Here is a 25,840-nt window from a genome sequence, read left to right as displayed (position 1 = left end):
CTGCCTTCGGCTCAGGTCATGATCTCAGGGTCCTGGGATCGAGCCCCGCATTGGACAGGGAGCCTGCTTCCCCGATCTCTCTGCCTGCTTCTCTACCTACTTGTGATCTCTGTCAAATAAATAAATTTTAAAGAAAATAATAATAATAATAAAAAATAAAAGCCAGTTATCCTTCTCTACTGTAGAGTTGATCCCCTTCATCCATTTCACTTATCCTTTTCCTTATTCCCCACCTGTAACCCCAATCTCTTCTCTATAGCTACAGGGTTTTGTTTTGTTTGTTCATTTGGGGTTTTTTTGGATCTCACATATAAGAGAAATCATACTGTATTTTTCTTTCTTTTTTTTTAAAAAAGATTTTAATTATTTATTTGACAGAGGTCACAAGTAGGCAGAGAGGCAGGCAGAGAGAGAGGGGAAGCAGGCTCCCCGCTGAGCAGAGAGCCCGATGTGGGGCTCGATCCCAGGACCCTGGGTTCATGACCTGAGCTGAAGGCAAAGGCTTTAACCCACTGAGCCACCCAGGCGTCCCTGTATTTTTCTTTCTCCATCTGACTTACTTCACTTAGCGAAATACCTTCAGGGTCCATTGATGTTGTTGTAAATGACAAGAGTTTGTTCTTTCTTATGAGTAATGTTCCATTCCATCTCTCTCTCTCTCTCTCTCTCTCTCTCTCTCTCCATCAGACTTACTTCACTTAGTGAAATACCTTCAAGGTCCATCGATGTTGTTGTAAATGGCAAGAGTTTGTTTTTTATGGCTGAGTAATATTCCATTCTCTCTCTCTCTCTCCCTCTCACTCTTTCTCTCACACACATACACACACATGCACCCCACATCTTCCTTATTCATTCATATACTGATGGACATTTAGGTTGTTTCTAGTTCTTGGCTACTGTAAATAATGTAGTGAACATAAGGGTGCATATATTTTTTTGAATCAGCATTTTCATATTCTTCATATAAATACTGAGAAGTTAAATTGCTGGATCACATTGTAGTTCTTTACATGATTTTTTGAGGAAACTTCATACTGTTTTCCACAGTGTCTGTACCAATTTACATTGCTACCAGCAGTGTGCAAGTGCTCCTATTCTCTATATCCTTGCTAACACTTGAGTATGGATTCTTTGGAAAAATGTTTATTTCCTCCCATTTCTTAAACAGGCTGTTTTGTTGTTATTCGGTGGTATGAATTTTGTGTGTATTTTGGAAATTAATGTCTTGTCAGATACATGATTTGCAAAAATCTCTCAGCAGGCTGCCTTTTCATTTTGATGATGGTCTCTTCACTGTGCAGAAGCTTTTTAGTTTGATGTAATCTCATTTATTTATTTTTGTTTTCCTTTCCCTTGCCTTTGGAGTCAGATCCACAAAATATTGCTAAGACCGATGTTCAGTGTTTTCCTTTAGAAATTCTATGGTTTCAGGTCTTACAAGTCTTTCATCCATTTGAATTAATTTTTGTATGGGGTGTAAGATAGTGGTCCATTTTCATTCTTTTGCATGTGGCTGTCCAGTTTTTTCACCACCATTATTGAAGAGGCTGTCCTATTTCCCTTATATGTTCTTGGCTCCTCTGTCATAAATTAATTGTCAATATATGTGTGGGTTTAATTTAGTTCCATTCCACAGATCTGTCTGTTTTTATACCAATACCATACTGTTTTGACTCATGGTATAGTTTAAAATCAGGGAACATAATGCCTCCAGTTCTGTTAGTCTCTCTCAAGATTGCTTTGGCTTTTCAGGATCTTTTATGGTTCCATAAAAATTTTAGAATTTCTTGTTCTAGTTCTGTGAGAAATGCCATTAGAGTTTTGATGGGAATTGCTTTGAATCTGTAGATTGCTCTGGGCGTGATGGACATTTTAACAATATGAATTCTTCTAATCATGAGCATAGAATATCTTTTCATTTATTTATGTCTTCAGTTTCTTTCATCAGTGTTTTTTTAGTTTTCAGTGTACAGGTCTTTCACCTATTAGTTATATAAATGCTACAGATTACTATATGTTGATTTTGAGTCCTGCTACTTTACTGAATTTACTTATTGTAACATTTTAAAGATTTTACCTTAAAGATTTTCCATATATAATATCATGCCATTTGCAAATAATGACAGTTTTTTTTCCAATATGGATACGATTTTATTTCTTTTTCTTGCCTAATTATTGTGACTAGGAGTTCCAATACTTTGTTGTTGAATAAAAATGATGAGAGTGGGCGTCCTTATCTTGCTTCTGATCTTGGAGACCTTTCTGGTTTTTACCATTAAGTATGATGTTGAGTAGTATGAATAACTTTGGGTTTGTCATATGTAGCCTTTATTATATTGAAGTATATTCCCTCTGTACCCAGTTGGTTGAGTTTTTATCATAAATGGATATTGAATTTCATTGAGACTTTCTTTGTCTACTGAGGTGATCATATGGTTCTTATTATTTGTTTTGTTGATGGGCTATATCACATTAATTGATTACAGATATGATGTTGAACCAACCCTCATTCCTAGAATAAATTCCACTTAATCCTGGAACACAATCCTTTAATGTATTATTGAATGAAGTTTCCTAATATTTTATTGAGAATTTTTATCTGTGTTTTTCAGTGATACTGGCCTGTAATTTTCTTTTTTGATGGAGTCCTTCTCTGGTTTTGATATCAGGGTGATGCTGGTTTCAGAAAATGAATTTGGAAGTGTTCCCTCTTTTTTAATATTTTAGAAGAGTTTAGAAGGATAGGTATTAAATCTTCTTTGAATGTTTGGTAAAATTTACTGGACCATAGGAAGCCATATGGTCCTGGACCTTTTGTTTGTCAGGAGGTTTTTGATTCCTAATTTAATCTCTTTACTAGTAATCAGTCTCTTCAGATATTCTGTTTCTACATGACTCAGTCTCAGAAGATTATATGTTTTTAGAAATGTATTCATTTCTCCTAGGTTGTCCGATTTGTTGGTGTCTAATTATTTGTAGTATTCTCAAATGATCTTTTCTTTTTCTGTGGTGTCAGTTGTAACTTCTCTTTCATTTCTGACTTTATTAGAACACTCTCTGTTTTTTTCTTGGTCTAAAGATTTGTCAGTTTTGTTTATCTTTTCAAGGAACCAGGTCTTAGTTTCATTGATCTTTGTTACGTCTTTTTTTCTGTCGACTAGGGTCTTTGTTTGTTCTTTTCCTAGCTCTTTTATGTGTAAAGTTAAATTGAGATTTCTCTTGTTTGTTTTTGTTTTGTTTTGTTTTGAGGTAAGCCTGTATTACTTTGATCTTTCCTCTTAGAAGCACTTTTGGTGCATCCCCAGATTTTGGTAAGTTGTATATGTTTGTTATGTCTCTAGGTATTTATTTATTTCTTATTTGATTTATTCATTTACTCATTGGTTATCCGATTTTTACATTTTTGTGATTTTTCCAGCTTTCTTCTTGTAATTGATTTCTAGGGTCATACCGTTGTGGTTAAAGAAGAAGCTTGATAGGATTTCAGTCTTCTTGAGTTTATTGAGCCTTGGTTTGTGGCCTAACGTGATCTCTCCTGGAGAATGTTCCGTATGCACTGAGATCAATGTGAATTCTGCAGTTTGGGGATGGAACGTGTATATATCTGAGAAGTACATCTGGTCTAATGTATTGTTTAAGGCCAGTGTTTCCTTAGTCAGCAGAACTGTCTTAAAGCTAACATTTCATCTTCATTTTCTTCTTGACAACATGTCTACATCAAAACTGACAAAAATAATTATCCCTGTATAAATTAGTACGGAAAGCTGCGGAGTCTTTTTCCCTGACCATTGCCAGAGTTCTTAATTTCTCAGAACTTTCTTTTCTTGCTTATGAAATAGGAATTATACCAACAGCTTATGGTGGCTCTGAGAGTAAATAAAATAATGTATGTGAGTACATAGCCTAATCAATATCATAAACTTTAATGAGTATAAAATTTCTTCTGTAGATTTCTCCCTCCCAGTGTGGCCCCCACTTTTGCATTTGGGCCTATAAAATTACATTAAGCCTAGATTTTTTTTTTAAACTCCCTTTTAGATTTATAACTCCCTTTTAGATTTATAACTTCTTTGTGAAATTACTGGGTAAAGCAATTTAGTTATGGTTAGCAAAAATAAATAAATAAAGTAGAGAAACATATGTAGTTCCTTTTTCTTTGTTTTTCCTTGTTTCTTTTTTGTAGTGAAGAACATTTTCTTTTAGGCACACAGTTTTGTGAATATCAGGGGTTAAAGGAATTGTTATAGACTGGATATGGATGTGTTGGAATGCTTTAGAAAATCGATTCTCACTAATGGAGAGAACGTTTTTAAAGTGAACTATTGCCATTCCTTCAGTGAACCACATACAGCAGAAAAAATTCAAGTAAACATTGAAGGAGAGGCAAGCTCTTCCTTATAGAATTAATGAGAATTGCAGTGATCTGCCGTGGGGAATTAGAATTCGAAAAACCTCTTCCATGTGCGTTATTCCCTAATGTCTAGAACCAGATAAGTAGACTCTAATTTTAAATGTGCAATTATCCAAACAAGATGAATGTGCAGGGCAACGCTGGATAAGACTGTCTATCTTCATGTTAATATTTTTATTCTCCTTTATAACAGACATATAGTTGGCAAAAGCCACATGTCTGTGAGATCCCTGAAGACCACAACTAACTCAGGAGAAAGGTAGCCAGCTTTATCTTACATCAAAGACAGAGATATAGCCCGAGGGAGACACATCCCAGAATAAGCTCTTTATAATGTCCTTTATAATGTCTTTGGTCAGTTGTTTTATCTTTAGGAGATTGTTTTGTTTTGTTGTTGGAGGAATACTAATAACAAGTTAGATCATATATGCTTATCTAACACACATTTTTTATTTTATTTTTTTTTTAAATTTTTTTTTTTTAAGATTTTATTTTATTTATTTGAGAGAGAGAGAGACAGTGAGAGAGAGCATGAGCGAGGAGAAGGTCAGAGGGAGAAGCAGACTCCCCATGGAGCTGGGAGCCTGATGTGGGACTCGATCCCGGGACTCCAGGATCACACCCTGAGCCGGAGGCAGTCGTTTAACCAACTGCGCCACCCAGGCGTCCCTAACACACATTTTTTAGATCGGGGAAGCTACAGGCAAGCATCCTGCTTCTTGGTAAAAATGGCCTGCTTTCTGTATGTACACTGCAGTGCAATTTTTAAAATGTTGTGATTATAATTCCAGAACACAAGAATGTGAATAGGTGTCAGTGTTTTCTCCTTTGTATGGGAAATGCCTTTGAAAATCATTTGAAGCTTGGACAAAAATTCCATAGCTCTGTTCTTAAGAGCACTGTGTAGAGTCTTCATGAGTCAGATACAGGGAAAGCTTCAGTTCAGCCTTCTAAAGAACTCACTGTAGCTTGCTCGGTCTCATGAACCGGAGAGTGTTGGCGGCCATCACTGTGCAGGAATGAAGGGGGGGCTTCTTCTCACAGTGGTTACGCCATATGCCAACGTCTGCGGCTGCCATTGGCTCACCTCTGTTTAAGTGCGCACCTCCAACAAGTTGACCTGATTCTGAATGTTCTGCTTTCACTTTAATTTCAGTTAGTATTTCTGGAAAGTCAAGACCAGAGCGCTGAGCAAGAACCTTCGGAATAATGACCAATGCATTCGCGAATGCTTGAACTCCAAGTTGGTCCCTGCCCTTGACCGGACTTAGAATCGGGGCTTCTCCCGTTGCCAGCTCCACTGCCCCAAAACCTGGAACCACCCAGACATCAGCCATAGCATTTTTAACAGCCCTCCAGCCTTCTCTTACTGCATCCTTGATTTGAGTGAAGATGTGCTTACTTGGTCCTTTGACCAGTCATGTGACAGAGCGGGGATTGTTACATTTCTTACTGAAGGTCAGCTTTTCCCAATATATACTCAGAGATGAAACTTGCACGTCCCAAACAATCAGGATTTAGGTTATCAAAAGAATTTGGACTATCCCACCACGCGCAAGAGTCAGCCTTTCTATACTTCTCTTTTTAGCTCTGCACAGAGCTGTTATACCTTTTTTTTTTTTTTTTTTTGGCAAGAGCATCTAAGGAAAAGGGTCAGTTCCCTTTTCATTAAATAACAGATCTTTGAATCACCACAGACTTTCTTTTTTCAGTTCTATCTAGTTTTTAATTGTATCAATGAATTTTCTTTCAGCTTTTACTAAATTCTCTCTCTTCTGAATCCTTGTTTTAAAAAAAGCCAGAATCTGCTGCTGCTTCTTTTTTTTTTTCATATTCTGAGAACACATTGTACGTATGAGGACGTAAGAATCTTCTACTCTTTTCTTCCCTTCGGGACACCATGCCCTTTGGTCCAAAACAAGATCTCTGAGTAAGCTTGTATTCGTTTCAGAGTTATGTTTCATGTCTATAATCTCAGCCATGAAAAGGTCAGTAGGTTCATCTTGTTTTGTAACAGCCAAAATGGAGGCCGCCACAACCTCTGTTAGGACTTCAATGCATTAGTATAGAGAGATATTCTGGCCAAGACACCCGTTAAGTGCTGTCCTTGTCCATCTATTTGCTAACTTTGACTTCTTCTAAAAGCTGAGGTACCTGTACCTTTGCAGACTTAAATCTGCATGTTGTTGTTCTAAGATGAAGACCTTCAGAAATGTAGACATCCACCTGTTCGATCAGCTTTCCAGTGATTAGAAATGGTTGGAAATGGGACAGTCGCCGCTCATGTCATCCAGGGCTGTTGTTACGTGGGCTATTAAGGAGGCTGTTGGATGGCCAATTTGCGTTTTAGGAAGCAGCATCTTGTCATGTTTAGTAAGCTTGATGTCTCTAGAAATGGGCATTTTCCTGGCCCATTAGGCTCCAAGTTGGTTCTCAGAGCGTCCTGCATCCCCCTGGGCTGTGCTGATGTTAACTGCATGTGCTGCCTGGGCTCAGGCACCTTGGCCTTGGAGTTCAGGGTCTTTGCAGCCACCATAGCTGACACAGCAGAGGAAGAGGAAGGGACCAGGCCTGCAGAATGCCCAAAACCTTGAGTAGATTTAAATGTCATAAAATACAAAGTGATAAAGCATAACAGCATTTGATACTTGAAGTCAGCAACCAAAGCTTTAAACGGTATATATGTGCACACACACACTCATGCACACACACGTGCACACACGCACATGTGCAGACACAAACACATACACGCATGTAAAATGCTCTAGAACTGTAGAATTTTTTTTTAACTGGGAAAAGGTATTAGAAATCATGATCTGTCCCTCAATTTTATAGATAAAGTTAATCAAGGCTGAAAGAATAGAATATGTTAAAGGTGGATGCAAGGAGTGTACATATGTTGATATTTATTTATCAAATATAAGAGTTTCTCTTTTTCAGTTGTATCCTTCTAGTTTATATATAAAGATTATATTTATGACACTGGGTCTTTAATAAATGAAAGTGACTTCTATATGATAGGACTGAGTTTTAGAAACTTTGAAATTCATGTCAGGATGCTAATTTCTATTAAAATAAATTAGTAATTATATATAAAAAATAAAATTCATACTTTTGCAGCACAAACCCAGTTAGCCTTCAATAGTTAATATATACTACGTCCACATGCTACGTATTTTCCTTACTAGGCAGATAAGGCACGTGTTCACAGATGAAGGTTTTTGTGAGTGATGTGTATTTGGCACCTATTTTGCTAATATTAGAAGAAGTGATTTAGTAAAATGTTTGGGAAAAAGCAAACATATTCAAGAATGTGCAAATCAAGCACAACAGATTCAGGTAGGAGAATTTTTCATTGATAAGTAAATTCTAATAATACAGATTTCACCTCTGTTTTAAGAATCTTTATGATTTAAAAAAAAAAATAATCTTCATGATTTTCAACAGAACTGCCTATGTATTGGAAACCCTAAGCAGTCCTTCCAAAACCTGAAAAAGATTTGTGAAAACAGCCTACAATAAAAATCACGCACGCTTCATAAAACACTACTTGATACATATCACTTGCACCATTAGGAACTAAACGACAAAGGATGTAATTTCAGTTCTGGCATGCAATATTAATCGAAAGCCTTTAAAACATCTTGCTGATGGGAACTATGACAACGTGACATTGAAGAATTAGGAGCTAAAGACATTTATCTTAATCAGATTTTCAAAGTAAATGCCATAAAACACAAAGTTGTTTCATTCATTTCTACATTTGCACATGTGTCGGTAGGAGCATCATTTTCTTGTGTGTTGCTTTAAATGCAAAGAGTACAAACTCAGTACCTGTGTGTATGGGAAGATCCGAAACACGTTTTAGCCCCTCTGCACACATAAGGAATTTTTTCGGTACTAATGTACATTTGTTCCATCTTTTATGCTAGTGATACATTATCCTCAGCAAACACTCTAAATAATATTGGCAGATACTTTTTAAAAAATACTTAGGGGGGGCCTTGGGTGGCCTAGGCATTAAGGCGTCTGTCTTTGGCTCGGGTCATGATCCCAGGTCCCCAGGATGAAGCCCCTTGTCAGGCTTTCTTGCTCAGAGGAGATCCTGCTTCTCCTTCTCCCTCTGCTGCTCCCTGTGGTTGTGCTCTGTCAAATAAATAAATAAATAAATAAATAAAAGCTTTAAAAAGAAATTTAGGGGGGGCACCTGGGTGGCTCAGTGGGTTAAGCCGCTGCCTTCAGCTCAGGTCATGATCTCAGATTCCTGGGATCGAGTCCCGCATCGGGCTCTCTGCTCAGCAGGGAGCCTGCTTCCCTCTCTCTCTCTCTGCCTGCCTCTCCATCTACTTGTGATTTCGCTCTTTAAAAAATAAATAAATAATAATATTTCATGGGGCGCCTGAATGGCTCAGTGGGTTAATGCCTCTGCCTTCAGCTCAGGTCATGATCCCAGTGTCCTGGGATTGAGCCCCACATCGGGCTCTCTGCTCAGCAGGAAGTCTTCTTTGCCCCCACCCCCCACCCCCGCTCTCTTCCTACTTGTGATCTCTGTCAAATGGATAAGTAAAATCTTTAAAAAAAATTTTTTTTCACAGTTTATAAGAATACTTTAATATACATTATCTCTTTGAAACCTCCATATAAGAGTGATTATTAACCCCATTGTACAGATGAGGAATCAGAGAAGTTAAAACAGGAAATTGATTTGCTCAAGCTACAGTTGCTAAATTTTAGACAGGGAACTTGAACCCAGGTGTTACAGGCTGAACGTTGGTTTCTCCCCAGATTCCTATGTTGAAGCTGTAAACCACCCCCTCATGTGACTATATTTGGCGATAGGTTAAGTCTAAAGAGGTACTTAAGGTTAGGAGATGATAAGGGTGAGGCCTTGATTCCACAGGCTTGGAGTTTTTCTAAGGAGAAAGACTAGAGAGCTAGCCAGCTCTGCCCAGTGAGACACGGGGAGAAAGCAGCTGTCTGCGGGCCAGGAAGAGAACCCTCACTAGAAACGGACTCTGCCGGCCCTTGATCTTGAACTCCCAGCCTCCAGAACTGTTGGAAAGCAAATTTCCATTTTTTAAGTCCCCCAACCTGTAGTATTTTGTTACGGCAGCCGGAGCGCACTACTGTGCCCGCTCGTGTTTACTCTTCTCCGCTGTAAATTCATTTATCTCTTCAACGGGAAATTTTAATAAACTGGTCCAAAAATGCTTGTGGATTCATGAAAGGAAAGATCAGAAGATCCATGGAAGAGTATCTTAGGCACCTGCTTTCTTTTGAACCTCTGCTGTGAGAGGAAGGTTTCTAGTGGCAATTAGCATCCTATATAAAGTCCGAGCCTTCCAGCTTCAACAAGCCGTGCTTACTACTATTTTAAAAGGCACAACAAAGCCTCAGGAAATCCAGATCATTAATCTAAACAATAGTACCTTGCATTTCTGTAGTACTTTGCAGTTCTTTTCGCTGCACCATACTTTCTGTTGGTGCTAAGTCATTACAGCAGCGGAAATATTCACATTGGGAAGAGGGCTTTTAGTGCTGCAAACGCAAAAAAACTACCCCAAAATTATTAACAGGGGAGGGGCATTCACTAAATATGCGAGTGTCAGCTTAAACTATGACTATTTCCCTTTTCATCAAAGAGCATCATTGCATGGTTTCCCACCTAACAGATCACCCTCATTGCACATCCCAAGAAGGGGAAAGATACTGTGGGTTCTGTTCAAGTTTTTTTTCATCTACATAATATTTAATGTTTGCGGTAACACCTTTCCCTGCCTGGACACCATCATGTGACTGGAAGGAAACTTAAAAAATTTTATTCTGTTTCAGTGAAAGGCATTTGTAGATAATGTGGACTCAATAAATTGCGGATAACAAATACGAGATCAAATAATACGCTAGGGGAAAAGTCAATGGCAAAGTTAGTATTTTGGGGGAAATGAGGTCGGCAGAGTTATTGGATACTTTCTGAGTGTTTCTTGATCACTTTTTTTTCCCTATAGTTGCTGAAATATTCAAAAAAGAAAAATCAGAGGAGGGTTTCAAGTAAACAATCTTTTTTTCCGAAAATTGATTAACTATAGTTTTTAAAATGCATTATAATTGCCATCGTAACTTTTAAGAGACTGGTTAGTTTTCTTTTAAGTTTGAAAGTTTCATGCTGGCTTTTATTTTTTTTCAGTTGTTTCCATAAGCAATTTTAATATCAAAATCTGAAATAAATTTAAGTTTGATACAAAGTGATTTTGACTATATGTACCTTAAGATGTTATTAGTTACGATATGTATAATACAGAATGGTTTATTTTAAAAATAAACATTATTTTTAATATTCCTAACAAGATAATAAGGTAAGATATTTGTGCCATGAATTAATGTGGTCAGGTTCTCATAATACTTAAATCAAAATAAAGTGATTTTTGACTGTATGTCCCTTTAATGTTTTATATGTATAACAAGATAATATGGGGCTTTTTATTACCTTAAAATTTGAATATTCATAACGTAATTTAATATGTTTCAAGAAAATAGTATTGTAATACCTAAAAGAATTTTAGAACTAAAAAACTTCAGAATTCATTGCCTGAGCCGACCATGCCCCCAAACACCATTTTCTTTTACAGAAGAGAAAAACTGAGCCCCAGAAGTTAGTTGATTCATAAGAGGTTAGGTTTAGTTAAAGCTAGCATGAAACCCTATGTCTCCTGTTTCCTTTTTTAGTGCTTTCTTCTGTACAAGATATCTTTGTGACAAAGAATATATTATCTGAAAGGCATAGCAAATTTGCATTATTTGGAATATTAGAGCTGCTTTTCTTATTCTTTAAAGCCATTTGTTATAGTGTAATAGCTTTTAGTTGCTTTCTAGCCTGTCCTTATCCGTATTACAAATATGTGCTTTATTTATATCATATCATGTACTCCACTTAAAGTCAATAAAATTTAATTGCATTAAAATCAAATGCTCATTAGGTAATGTGAGAGGAGAGAAGTATTTATTGATCTTATGTCAACAATTCTTTATTGTCAAGATGGGGATAGCATCTTCCCTTTTTGCTTATCCTCTTAAGATTTATTATTCTTAAAAAGTAAAGTATTTTAAAATGGGTAGAAGAATAGCTTGAAACATATACTGAGATATTTTGAAGGTATTTTTAATCCAGGTTGATATGCATGTATAATAGGTAAGTTTTATGTATGTTTCTGTGAGAAATGATTATGAAAAACTAAGAATTCCATAGAGGATAAATCTGTGGCATTACTAGGGTTAAGTATAGTAAAAAGATGAACTGTTTTAACAAGGAGGAGGTAGCCATTTACATTTGTTTCCATCCCCTGAAATAAGTGAGGGTGCTTAACTTTTTAGATTAGCTGCATGTTTTTGAACAGCAACCATAGAAGTCAGAATATCTTCAAAGAGAAGTTACAGCCATTTAAAAGAAGTTTCCTTTTATAAAATATAACCCCCCAAAACTGTCATCCAATAACAAAGAAGACAATAGCAGAGATAATTTATATGAAACAAGAAGGAGATAAGTAAGTCCATGTTCTATATAATACGACAGCCATAAACATGGTATTAGGAAGTTTGGAAAAAGCTGTTTAGCTCTCACAAAGCTCTGTTTTTGCCTTCTGCAGCTCTCTCTGGATATATATTGTGCTCTTTTATCATGTCTTCTTTTGTCTTAGACCTACTCTTTCATATTTAATCACTCTTCATCTTTCTGATGCCATCTGAGTGATTTCCTCAGATTTCTTTTCCAATTCGCTGGTACTCCTTACAGTTGTGTCTAATATACTCTTTAAACTATCCAGTAAGTATCTGATTTCAATGGCTGCATTTCTTATCCACATTCTACTTTTTTGAACTTCCTTTTTCTCGTACTATCTTATTCACATGGTTTTCATTTCTTTAAAGTCTTTGATCATTCTAAACATACTTAAGTTTTATCTGATGGTTATATTATCTGAAGTTTTGGGGGAGATCTGTTCTGCTGTCTATTTTGTCTATAGATTTTGGCTCAGTGTGGATTGTTTCCTCTTAAATTTTGTAACTTCAGACTGTACATTTATTGAGAGCTGTGTTTTATTTGTGGAAATCCTTTGTGACTTCATTTGAGAGCATATTCTTTGAAAGAAATTTTGCATTTGTTTCTGCCAGGTCCCCCAGGGAGGAGCATTGCACTTTTAATACTAATTTATTGGCTTGGGGTTCCAGAACTACATTCAGAGTGTAAGCTTCAACCTCATATGACAACGCTAGGGAAGCCTAAGCCAGTGGCTAAAATTTTCAGGAGTCAATTTCTTCCCCATGCAGGGATTAAGAAACACAGTGAGATTCCTTTTTGTTCCACTTGCAATGAGAATTTTAAGTCTACTCTTAGACTACAGGTATGGCGCTTCCAAGGTCTCATATGCGTAGGGGTCTCGGTAACAACTGACGTGTTATCTCTTGTTTCCTCATTGGACGTTACAAAGTTTAGAGACAGGAAGATCTCCCCAGATCACCTGCTCTGAACAATTTTTCTCTCCCTTTGGTTTCTGGCCTATTCTTTCTTTCTAATTCATTTATATTAACCTAAATATAAGTTGAGTGGTAGGATAAGACTATTGGCTGTTTAGTTTCCTGTTACATCCTCAGCACCTGGAACAGAGCCTGGTACCTGTTAGACACTCCATACTTATACTGAATGAATCAATCCAAAAGGTATTTATTATATTTTACCCAGAACTTCCAGCATTTTGTGGCAAGGGAATTGATGGGTCATCCAGATGGCCACATGGTTTGAAAGAGAAAGCACAGGAAACTCTCAAAGGAAAAGAATGCAAAGATTTAAAGTCTTTAAATCTTTCTTCTAATGCTCATTTCAAGCTATCACCCTAGGGAAACTAAAACCAAATTCTCACTAACTCAGTAAGTACAGTAAATCGGTTCATCTGTGCTCACTGAAATTATACCCTCTGGACAGTGCAAGTCTTTCTTTTGTATCTTCTGTCTCTAAGGTTTTCATACTCAAATCTCTTTAATATAAGTTATCTTGCAGTCAGTTGTCTGCTTCTGAAGGTGATAAGAACAATACTGTTTGTTTATATAGTATTTTATTGTTTTTAAAGCACATTTTAAACTTTCATTTGATTTGCATGTAGCTGTGTGAACTGTTTAAGTGACATGGCAAGTGAAATGTTAAGTGGTGGAAATTTTTACATGGAGCCATATTATTTTTTAAAAATTTTATTTATTTATTTGATAGATATCACAAGTAGGCCGGGGGGGCAAGGGGGGCAGGCTCCCCGCCGAGCAGAGAGGCCGATGCAGGGCTCGACCTCAGGACCCCAGGATCATGACCTGAGCCAAAGACAGAGGCTCTAACCCACTGAGCCACCCAGGCACTCCTTTGGTGCCATATTTTAACCAAAGGCTTATAAAGTTGCCTCAGTGAACAACCCACTTTCAAAAACTTTTTTTTTTGTTTGTTTGTTTGTTTTTTTAAGATTTTATTTGTTTATTTGACAGACAGAGATCACACGTAGGCAGAGAGGCAGGCAGAGAGAGAATGGGAAGCAGGTTCCCTGCTGAGCAGAGAGCCCAATGCGGAGCTCGATCCCAGGACCCTGAGACCATGACCTGAGCCAACGGCAGAGGCTTTAACCCAATGAACCACCCAGGTGCCCCCCAAAAACTTGTCTTATGTGAGAATCACTAGATAAAATAATGAACCAGAAGAACAAGTTTATGTGAAAGTAATTTCCTGAGTGAGGTGAGGCCTTTCTTTTCCAATTTCCCCGTTACCATTTTAGATGGTTATCTTATTAGTACAGCATTGTGGTGGGGAAAGGAGAGGACGAGTCACTCTGAATATCTAAGTATTTGTGCCCTAATATGAGCTCCACTGAGGTGTGGTCTGACTAAAAAGATATGTTTCCCTAATTCAAATTTTCCCCAATTATAAGGAAAAGTCTTGCTACTTTTCTTTCCTCATAGGGAAATAATGACAGCTAAATATCTGTAACGTATATATGAGATTTTCTGGGTAAAGGAAAAAACTGTGTATAATTTACTATTTTCAGTGTCTTAAAAATTTTTGAACTTATATTACACCCTTCCCAGTACGTCTTGAAATGAGGCCAGATGAAAAAGGTGTTGTTATCTAACTTTACCATCAGAATTAATTTCCATAAGGCCCCAGAATTAGTTGATAATGGAACATAAGATTAAGCTAAATCCAAGAATCAGAATGGGATTTTAAAACTCAGAAGCTAACTATGATTTTGTCCTTGTACGTTTGGAATATCTACTCCAAGCTCCAGTCACTACAGTTAAAATTAATATGGTAATAAAATGTATAACAACACAAAGTTGTTTTCTTTTGGCGACCTGTTTAAGGGAAGAGGTCAGCTTCGAAGAAAATTCAGGTTTCATTTATAACAGATAGAAGAGGATTAAAGATAAAGCCAGGAGATGAAGTGAGAATGAACACATTTTATAATGTAGAAACAAGGGTTTTAGCCCATCTTTGCTAACCACCAATAAATGGGTTGGCTCCTTCTAAATGTTTGTCTAGTTCAACATGGTCTGTGTATCATAATGTTCAACTAGTAGAGGACCAAAACCAGAATCTATTCCTTTATCCAACTTGCAGGTGGTGGTGTCCAACGGGACACAAGCTGTAAGCAAATGACTACCTAGAAGGTGTTTTGTCTAACCACACTTCTCAGGGGTTCAGTAAAATTAAAAATTTTTTTGTCCTTTTGTATTTCTTTCTCTCTCCCCCACCTCGTCCCTTCCTTTTCCTTCCCCTCCACGCCAGTTTGTCTTTTGTTACCAGACTTCACTCAAATCACAAACAATTGGGATTTTTTGGGTTTGTTTTTAAAGATTTTATTTATTACTTATTTGACAGAGACACAGGGAGAGGGAACACAAGCAGGGGGAGTGGGAGAGGGAGAAGCAGACTTCCTGCTGAGCAGGGAGCCGGATGCGGGACTCGATCCTGGGACTCGATCCCAGGGCACTAGGATCGTGATCTGAGCCGAAGGCAGCTGCTTAACAACTGAGCCACCCAGGTGCCCCGCAAACAATTGTTTTAATACAACACAGCTGTCAGCTCCTCAGCCCTATCCCCCTTATGAAGTGGGATATTTCTTCTCTAGGGCGTTTGCTGCCCCGTAACTGAGATCCAGGGAAGGAGGAGGACAGACTCATGAAGGAAGTGTGAGGCACGGAGCAGTCGGTTGGGGTGACTGCGCTGTCGCTGCTCGTCTCCCCCTCACCTCTCACCTGACTCTTATTTTCAGCCCCTCCCACATGAAGAGGCGTGCACGTGCGCACGCGCATGCGCATGCACAGAAGCATGCGCAGAACTGCCCCAGCTGTCGCACTTGGGAGTTCCTTTCCACTGTGTTCCTCAAAGGCCACAGCCTGAGGCCGTAAAGCAGAGAGGAACTGGGGCTGAATTCGATATAACGGTCTAGAAACTGCTTTTAATTAAAAAATAAATATATACACACACACACACACACACACACACACACCCATCTCCACCATCACCACCAACCCCCCCCCCCCGTGAATATGACCAGATCTGTTTTTTAAAAAACAGGCATCTCCTACATTACCTTTTAATAATTCTTGACTTGGTTCTGTGGTCACATGACATGGGAAGAAGAGACTCAGGTTGACGTCACAACTGTGAGATAAAATTCCCTCTTCCGTGGGAACCGACGGAAGAGTTTATTTCTGATTCTTAGGATGTTTCCGGTTCTTGCTTTGGTACCTGTTAAAGGAAACACTTTTCCCATTTGGACATTCTTGACTGTGTGTCCTTGCGTCTCGTGATAATGGTATCAATTGCTAAAAGGCTTCTCAGTTATACTTGGTCCTTGAACAACGTGGGTCTGACCGGTGCGGGTCCATTCAGACGTGGGTGGTTTTTTATTTTTTATTTTTTTCAATAAATACAACCCAGTCTTGTAACTGTATTTTCCCTTTCTTACCATTGTCTTTTCTCTAATTCTCTTTTTTATAAGAATATAATACATAATACATATAAGATACAAAATATGTGTTCATCAGCTGTTTATGTTACTGGTAAGACTTCTGGTCAACAACAGGCTATTAGTAATTAAGTGCATTGGGGAGTCACAAGTAATACTCAAGGTTTTCTACTGTGCAGGGGGTCTGGGCCCTAACCCCTGTGTTCCAGGGTCAGCTGTACTGTTTTCCCTCATGATGTTCTTCCCTGAAGGGAGTTCTTTCTTTTCTACCCTGAATAAGTAACTATTTATCACTTACTGTATCTTTCAGATCCTTTAACTAAGCACTACAAAATAAATGAAGCTCAGAGAGATAGATGACTTACTCAAAAAAACAGGGCCACTGAAAAATATATATCCACATTATTGTCATTTTCTCTATGGTACCTTTCCCCTCAGTGATCATAATAGCCTCGTTGCTATTACAGAGACATTGTCACAACTTTCTTTTCTTCCCCCTGCGGAGTGCTGTCAGTATGCCTTACATTTGCTTAGAATTGGGGTTTTATAAGTAGCATAAACTGGAATCTGCCCCTTTATCAGAGAGCTTCTGTGGCTCTTAACACTTTCATGATTTCTCCACACACCTTACTCAGTGCATGCCATGATCCAAGTCATGAACCCATGTCAGTGGGTTTGAGGCGACAACCTTAAATGACACTATTGGGCTATTCATTCTTTGGTGGCACAGGGCTGAGCAAAATGACCAAAGTCTTACCTATCTAATATTTATCATTCATGTTATGTGAGCTGGGGCACCTGGGTGGCTCAGTCGTTAAGTGTCTTCCCTCGGCTCAGGTCATGTTCCCAGAGTCCTGGGATCAGACCCCGCTTCAGGCTTACCTGCTTCTCCCTCTCCCACTCCCCCTGCTTGTGTTCCCTCTCACCCTGTCTCTCTCTGTGTGTCAAATAAATATATAAAATCTTTAAAAAATAAAAAAATAAAATTATCTGCCGTAGGGAAGTCTGGGTTGCTCAGTCGGTGAAGCATCTGCTTTCAGCTTAGGTCATGATCTCAGAGTGTTAAGATCGAGGGCCATGTCTGGCTCCCTGCTTAGTGGGGAGTCTGTTTCTTCTCTCTCTACTCCTCCCTACCACTCGTGCTCTCTCCTTTTCTCTCTCTCTCTCTCTCTGTCTCAAATCTTTAAAAAAGTTTTTAAAAATAAAAATAAAAATCATCTGCTATCACTTATGTTTACCAAATAAAAACAAGCAGCTGGTAGGCTGTCATGAAGTTATATGAGTAATAAGAACTTGAAAAAAGGTAGAAAGAAGGAGTGTGGTGAGTAAAGACTCTCGTCGAATATAATAATTTCTACTAAGCCTAATGAGAAGAATCTTATTTTAAAAAGGGAGGAAGAATATTTGACACCTTTTCTAAAATACCTAATCTGGATAGGTATAGGAATTACAAGGAAGACATAACTGTGTTGGGTAAAGGTGTAATATGTATGTATTTTATTTATTGTTTCATATCTTACAGGTTTGTATTTTATATATTCATATTTATTTTAGGTAATCTTCCCATTATTTTCACATCTTAGAAGGTAGATTTTGACTACTGGAACCTCTGGTGCGGTTCCAGAGAAATATTCCTAAAACCTGAAGTCTGGGGGAAGTAACATGGCGCCCTGCCTGTGTGGGATGAGCCCTGAAGGTGCCATTATTGCCTAATTGTTACTGATCAGCCGGCACATTTCTAGGAGTCTTTGAAGTACAAGGCTAAGTGAAGATACTGAAAAATCCAAAGAAATTTAAGTTAGAGTCCCTGCCTTTCAGGGTCTAAGAATTGAGGAGCTAAGACGGGTTGCAAATGACCTTGCAATTAAAGGTCCTATTGGCAAGCTCTGCACTTTACCAACTCAATGTTCTCTTCATTGAATTCTTCACAAAGTATTCATCCATCAAATATAGATTGAGAGAATGAATATTTATTTACTGACCACATATCTACCGATATGTGCTTCTTAGAGGTTCCAAGGTGAATTCGATGTGGATCCTGCCCATATAGAGTCTAACAGGAGACACGAGACCTATACAATTAATTGTGATGGGGAGATGAAAAGAGCCATGAAAAAGGCTCAGATAAAATACTCTAAGTCTCAGAGAAGAAATAACTGGTTTCTATTGAAGAAAACAGGAGTGTCCTCTTTCTTAGAGCTTGAAGTACGTAGGGTTTGGATAGAGAAAAATGGAGGATAATGTCTTTCCAGTTAGAAGCAAATACGCTTATGCGGAAAGGTGTATACACTGGGTACAGCAAGCTTGACGAGAACAAGATATATGGGGGAACATTTGCAAAACTATTTTGAGAACTAACTCAGGAAAATATGACATTTGCCTTCAGAAAGTGCATTTTATGTTTTATAGGTACGAGGAAGCCCTTTGGAGTTTCTAAGGAAAATGATATGTTCAGAGCTATGCCTCGGACGTTAAACCTGGTAACTCTGAGGTGTAATTGTCCTCTCTATGACTCAGAGTTGTATCCACAACTTTCTCAAATCTACAGGAATCTTGTATCAATGAATCAGCCTAAAGCAAAGGCCACAGTTGGTGTTTTGGTTGGTCTTAATGTGGATCTGGTCACAAGTATTAGATTTTAAGTGCTTGTCTCCAAATCTGACCCTACTCTGTTTCTTTGTATCCATTTTTGTTTGTTTGTTTTAGTAGGGAAGGGACAGAGGGAGCAGGAGAGAGAGAATTTTAAGCAGGCTCCACAACCCTGAGATTATGACCCTGAGATTAACCCTCTCATAACCTGCAAAGGTACCTCTAATTTAACGGAGATGTAGATACTCTTTTAATTTTTCATGTCAAGACTCGGGTGGTTAACTGACGGAGCCATCCAGGCGCCCCTCTTTGTGTCCATTTTGAACCCCAAGTCATAAAATTTTTCCTGGATATTCAGTTTTTCTTCCTCTGTGGACTTAAAAGAAAATTTTCTCTCTATTTTCAATACCAGTAATGGTTAATGCTTTTCTCAAGCAAACCTTGTGATCTTAAAAACATCCCAAATCAGGTAACTGATCATGTTTCCCTTTTTGTGTTGACAACTAGATAAATAATTTAGAGCCAGATTTGTATCCTGCTTTAAAAATGTACAGAACTATACAGCAGGCATTTTGTCCATTTGCTTTAGATCTGGCTTTATGTTATCTTTCCCACTTTATTTTCTTTTATTCTCTCTTTCTTCCTTTCGGTCTATGTTTAATTTTCTTTTATCTTGTTATGCTTGATAAATTTATGCTGTCTTGAATAAGTGGGTATAGATACATACTTCCACTACTTCTTACATCCTATAAGCCCAGATCCCTAGAGGCAGTGTGCACCTCCAAGGGAATCCTCGGATTTTGCCTCTGTGGAAGCTGCAGAATTTAAATTTCTGGTCATCCATCCCATCTCACTCAGGCTCTGCATTTATTTTCTTCCATCAAATTTTAGAGTAAATCCAGCTTTCATTATCTGGATTTGTTTTATAGGAAGACCTCATGATTATGCAGTCAGATCAAAAGAGGTCCCAGCAGACAGAACACATTGTGCTGAAATCACCTGGATAAACAATTGAAAAGGGCATGGATCTTTTTTTTTTAATTTTTAATTTTTATTAGCATATAATGTATTATTGGCCCCAGGGGTACAGGTCTGTGAATCATCAGGCTTACACACTTCACAGCGTTCACCATAGCACATACCCTCCCCAATGTCCATAACCCAACCACCCTCTCCCTCACACCACAGCCCTCCCCAGTAACCCTCAGTTTGTTTTGTGAGGTTAAGAGTCTCTTATGGTTTGTCTCCCTCCCGATCCCATCTTGTTTCATATTTTCCCTCCCTCCCCCCACCCCCCCCGTTGCCTCTCAAATTCTTCATATCAGGGGGATCATATGATAATTGTCTTTCTCTGGTTGACTTATTTCACTTAGTATAATACCTCCTAGCTCCATCCACGTCATGGCAAATGGCAAGACTTCAGGGGTTTTGATGGCTGCATAGTATTCCATTGTATATCTACACCACATCTTCTTTATCCATTCATCTGTTGATGGACATCTAGGTTCTTTCCATAGTTTGGTTATTGTGGACATTGCTGCTATAAACAAGGGCATGGATCTTTGCATGATGTCTTGTTCATCATAAGTTCTTGAGGGAGGCTTGCCAAATGAATGAGCGAACCTAGAGAAGGCCACCGTAGTGCTAATTAGTTTTGAAACCTTAAATGGAAATATAAGAATCCTTTTTTTTTTAAGATTTTATTTATTTATTTGACAGAGATCACAAGTAGGCAGAGAGGCAGGCAGAGAGGGGGGAGGAAGCAGGCTCCCTGCTGAGCAGAGAGCCCGATGTGGGGCTCAATCCCAGGACCCTGGGATCATGACCTGAGCTGAATGCAGAGGCTTTAACCCACTGAGCCACCCAGGCACCCCGTAAGGATCCTTTTTTAAAGATTTATTTGTTTTGGAGAGGGAGTACATGTGTGAGTGGGGAGGAGGGGTGGGCAGAGGGAGAGCAAGAATCTTCAAGCAAACTCCTCGTTGAGTGCAGAGTCCAATCTGGGTTTTGATCCCAGGACCCTGACATCATGACATGAGCTAAGACCAAGAGTTGGCCGCTTAACTGACTGAGCCACCCAGGTACCCCAAGAATAAGAATCTTTAATTCAACATATGTAAATATGTGATGATGGCAATAGATCTTAAAATCATTTCATCTTCAAGAACAATCTTAATATCCATGGTGTTTTAGCCATTACATAGTACTTTCACTTGTTGACTTAGCATATCTTTGGAACATAGAGACTTGATAAATGTTTGTGGGCTGCGTGACTCAGTAGGTAATCAAATGAATACATGAGTTCATTTCACTGAATCCTAAAATTAAACTAATACCTACATGGGACGGTATTATTTTCCACATTACAAATGAGAAAACTGAGACTCACTACTGTGAGGTGATACCTCACAGAGTTAGAAATTAAAATTGGTTATCAACCGCTACTCCATACTGCTCTCTCCTCTAGTTAGTAGAATATCCAATACATAATTTATACGTCATATGTATAATATAGTTCCATTCTTTCATGGAGCCATGCTTAAAAACATGGCATCATTTGACATATCCCTCTGCTTCTTTTTAGACTCAGACTTAACACTTCTCCCTTTGAAATATTTCAGTCATTTCTTTGTTCCCATTGCATTGACACTAACCTAGTTAAGGCCCTTAGCTTATTGTAAAATAAATATATACATGCATACATACATATATATGTATATACATAGATACATACACATGTGTGTATGTACATGTGTGTATACATACACATATAATGTATACATGTATATATACATGTGTATATTTATATATACATATATATACATGTGTATAGGTACATATATGTATGTGTGTATGTATTTATAAAAGCAGCTTTTGAAATGCTCCTCAAAGACATCCATAGATATTCTAATCATATGCACTAATGCTGGAGAAGACAAAATTAATCATATGGTACCTGAGTACTAAATCTTCTTTGAGTTTTAAACTACTTCTTTTTTTCTAACACAATTAAAACTGTATGTGCTAGTTTAGCCCTCTAATTTTTTCCAAGGGTACCTTTAATTTAATGGAGATGTAGATACTCTTTTTTAATTTTTCATGAGCACCAAAACAATGGACCAAGCAAGATTTCTGTAGTTTCCAGTATAGGGATCCTCAAGAACAGAGACTGTGCAAGAAAGTAGCTTTATTTCATACGTTTAGATATTGTCTCTGTCCCTCATTTCAAGAGTAAGAAATTATTAGTTGTTAAGTGATATTATATGGATTGTTAGAGACCATTAGAAATACACGGTAATTACTGATATTATATGCTATGGGAGGAGTTATTTTAATTATTGTACCCTGTAAAGAGGTTTGATAATACATGTTCAAGCTATTCATTTCATGCAATCAGAATTACAGCGTTGGACTCTATTTGGCATAACAATTTCTGCTGGAGTTCACACAGCAGATGAAAGATAGCCCCTGTGTTTCCTATTCTCTTTTAATACGTGCATTTATATTAATAGCATGATTTAATAGATCACTTTAAAATTATATTGCACTTTGAACTGCCTTTAGTCAAAAATTGACATCTTCTATGTGTGGAACCATAATAAGTTTAGCATTAAATTAAGGAGTCGTCTGTTTGTTAAAATGTGGTGTTTGTGAATTCTAGCATGTCCAGAGGCAGGCAATGAGATTGAAAAGTCAGTCTCATGTTACATTAATTTGTAAATTTTAACTTATGACTTATTAAGCCTTAGGGAATTTATCCACAGCTATGACCTAGCATTGTGTTTATATTTTGAAGTTGCTGGATCCCTTACGATTGTGGTTTCGAACACAGTATTTGTACCGCTGACATAGTGGCGTGAATCGCTCTGGTCACCTATGACTTCCTCTAAAATGTGGTTATACTGCATGGTGTGAAATTGGAAAATCTGTTCTGTGTGTGTTCTAATGGATGTAACGGTCATTAAGTATATGAGTCTTCTGACGTCGTAATCAGATGTGATTCAGTCTGTTAAATATCCATGAAACAACATCTGCTTCACAGAGTGACCTTCTGCTAAAGAATACTTAGCGTCTATTAGTGGATCATAACGCAGATCTGCCTTATTTGAAATGCACTAAACTAGAGTAGTCTACTGCTGTTTAGCAACTAACTTGTAATAATTTATTGCAGTTAAATAAAGCTTAAAAAAACTCCATTAAATAATTATACGGATTATATGCATTTCAAAAACCTTTGTGTTCCATGGAAATTACCCATTTAATTTCAGGGTTGGTTTGTTAAAAAAAGCTGAAGTCGAAAGGCACATTAGGGGACCTGTCAGATACTGTTTTCTGTAGGTGTTAATAAAACCAGATGAAAAAAAAATCTGAAACAAATTAAAACCAAAACCAATTTTACCCTGTTGTATATTAATTAGTACTTCGTGTATCAAGGGTAAACTTGCTCTTAGAGAATGTCACTGAACACCCGCTTAATAGAATAATATGCAAATTTATTAGGTTATGGATTTAAATGCAGTTTTTAATTCTGATTCATCTGCAGTGGATCCCCCAAGAAATTGATGGTGTGTGTAGCTACGTAGGTACATATACATATATCAAGATAAATATATAATGAGTTTCTTTTTCTTTTTACAGAGCAACCTGCAAACAACCAAGGCCAGCCCACTCTGCAGCCTTTGCCACCACCCCATAAACAGCACCCCGCCCAACACCATCCGTCCATCACTTCTCTCAACAGAAACTCCCTGACCAATAGAAGGAACCAGAGTCCGGCCCCGCCGGCTGCTTTGCCCGCCGAGCTGCAAACCACACCCGAGTCCGTCCAGCTGCAAGACAGCTGGGTCCTTGGCAGTAATGTACCACTGGAAAGCAGGTGAGTCCTCTGCGGGAAACTCCCAGATCTCCGGGCTGGTAGGGCTGCGCCACATGTCTGCTGGAAGAGCGGCCACCCTACCAGAGTCAGCCCCCGTGTTGATTAAGGTCTCACATTTCAAGATAAAGTAGTCTCAGCCTCTTCTTGTGAACAAATTTACCGTACTTGCATACTCCGTGTTTTGTCTTCGCTGAGAACAGTGCCAGGGTACTGGTCATTTTTAACTTGCCAGCCTGGTGAGCATTCTCGTCCTTTTCACACATTGTGTAGGCTACAAGACACAAGAACAGAGGCCTTTCGTGAAATTCTGCATTACTATTTTTTTTTTCACTTATCTACAAATCATCAGGCACGTCAAGAAAAAGGTGGAGATAGAGGGTGTGATTCTGGGTCCCCTAGGTAGTTTGATTCGATGAACATGGTTAACAGACACTTGGTTCTAAGACATCCCTCCTCTCACAGGACACGTTCTGTCCTTGACGTCCGAAAATCATAGAGGATTCCTGAGCAGATAGTGAAGCATGAGTCAGACAACCATTTGTGAAGGAGGTTTTAGTTTCTTGCCATAGAAGGGAGATAGGACCTCCTCTCTAAGGTTCCTTCCAGTATTATTTCCTAAGACATCCCACCCATTCTTAGACAATAATATTAGACGGTAATATTCTTCCTTATGATGAACTGAGATCTCTAACTCCTGAAACTCCCATCCTCTGTTGTAAACCATGCAACTCCTATTCTGTCACAATACACAGTCATTTTAACCCATTTCTGTGTGATGGCCCATGGGCTGCTCTCAGTCTTGTGCTCCAGAGGCTTCCCTAGCTTCGTGTCCTCTCTCTGTACACACCCGGGTATTTCAGTGAGGTCCTTAAGTTAAGACTTCTAACATGAGTTGGCCCACAGGGAGTAAATCGCTCAGACGAATGTGCAGAACTAGTGTAGAACAAATTTTGAGTTAATCCATTGCATTCGTAAATATCTCCCAGCACACAAAAAAATTTTCCTTCTTTCTTTGGACAGAACCTTGACAGTCAATGTCTTCTTTATACCATGTCCTGCACAAGCCAGGGGTGGTGTCCTTCCTCACTGGCTTCCTATTGACAGCCTTGTGACAAAGTCCCCCTAACATTCCTGGCAGCATTTATTTCTTTTCTGCCCTAGGCTTCCAGTAGGCGCAGAGAAAAAGAATCATCACCACATAAAATCCAGAAAATAGAAGACTCTAGGGAGTATGCCCCCCAAAATGCCCATAGAGCCCCTGGCTAATGCCAGCATTTAAATTAGCTTCTGGATGAAGAAACCGTTTTCACAACGAATAAATCATGATTTTTTTTTTTTTTTGGCCTTTAAATGCGTGATCTAAACCAATTCTTCCCTGAAGATGAGTTAGCAGGAAGTTCTCACAGTTAGTTGTCAACAATAAAAATCTTTTTGTTTTCTTTTACTCTTGACCTAAGAACATGGTTCCAAGGAACTCTTGTTTTTGTTTTTTGTTTGTTTGTTTTATCTGTAGTGTGAGCCAAGATTAGTTGGCTTTTACTGTTTATTTTGTATTATTGAACACTCGCGTGGAAGAGATCAGAAAGAGAAGGTAAGAAAGAAGTAGGCAAACAGGAGATTTCTTCACTTAAGACAAAGAGTCATGTCTACAGATTTTTTTTCTTTCCTGAGGTTATTAGCACAGAACTAAATTCACCCAGTGTAATTAATTAGCACACACCGAACAACTCATCAACAGTGATTCACTATTGTCATTTGGAAAAATTTTACTAGGAAAAAAGTAATTTTCCAGTTGAGTCATCAAATTGAATATGGATAATTGCATTGTAGTTGACAATAATTGTTCTGACAAATATGTTTGAAATATGTCGAGTTCAGTCAGTAGAAACATGTTTCATTTTAGGAATGTTACGTAGTTCAGAAGCCTCAAAAACTGTGTCTGTATGAGAGTTGGTATTTCTTGAAGCC

At 38.2% G+C, this 25,840-nt stretch overlaps 1 protein-coding gene and 1 pseudogene across 10 annotated transcripts in view; one reads left to right on the top strand and one right to left on the bottom strand.

Annotated features, from left to right (window-relative positions):
* The window catches only part of TENM3 (teneurin transmembrane protein 3), a 692,983-nt gene that overhangs the window by 486,198 nt on the left and 180,945 nt on the right, over positions 1-25,840 (top strand). For all 10 annotated transcript variants that reach the window (XM_044225666.1, XM_044225665.1, XM_044225674.1 and 7 more), the window contains one exon: positions 23,635-23,872. In XM_044225666.1, coding sequence (XP_044081601.1) covers positions 23,635-23,872 — 238 coding nt within the window. The remainder of the gene's footprint in view (positions 1-23,634; positions 23,873-25,840) is intronic.
* Positions 5,354-22,904, bottom strand: LOC122889692 (annotated as a pseudogene).

Source organism: Neovison vison, chromosome 11 (assembly GCF_020171115.1).
Source record: "Neovison vison isolate M4711 chromosome 11, ASM_NN_V1, whole genome shotgun sequence".
Classification (NCBI taxonomy): Eukaryota; Metazoa; Chordata; class Mammalia; order Carnivora; family Mustelidae; genus Neogale; species Neogale vison.
This window is presented reverse-complemented; position numbering and strand designations above follow the sequence as displayed.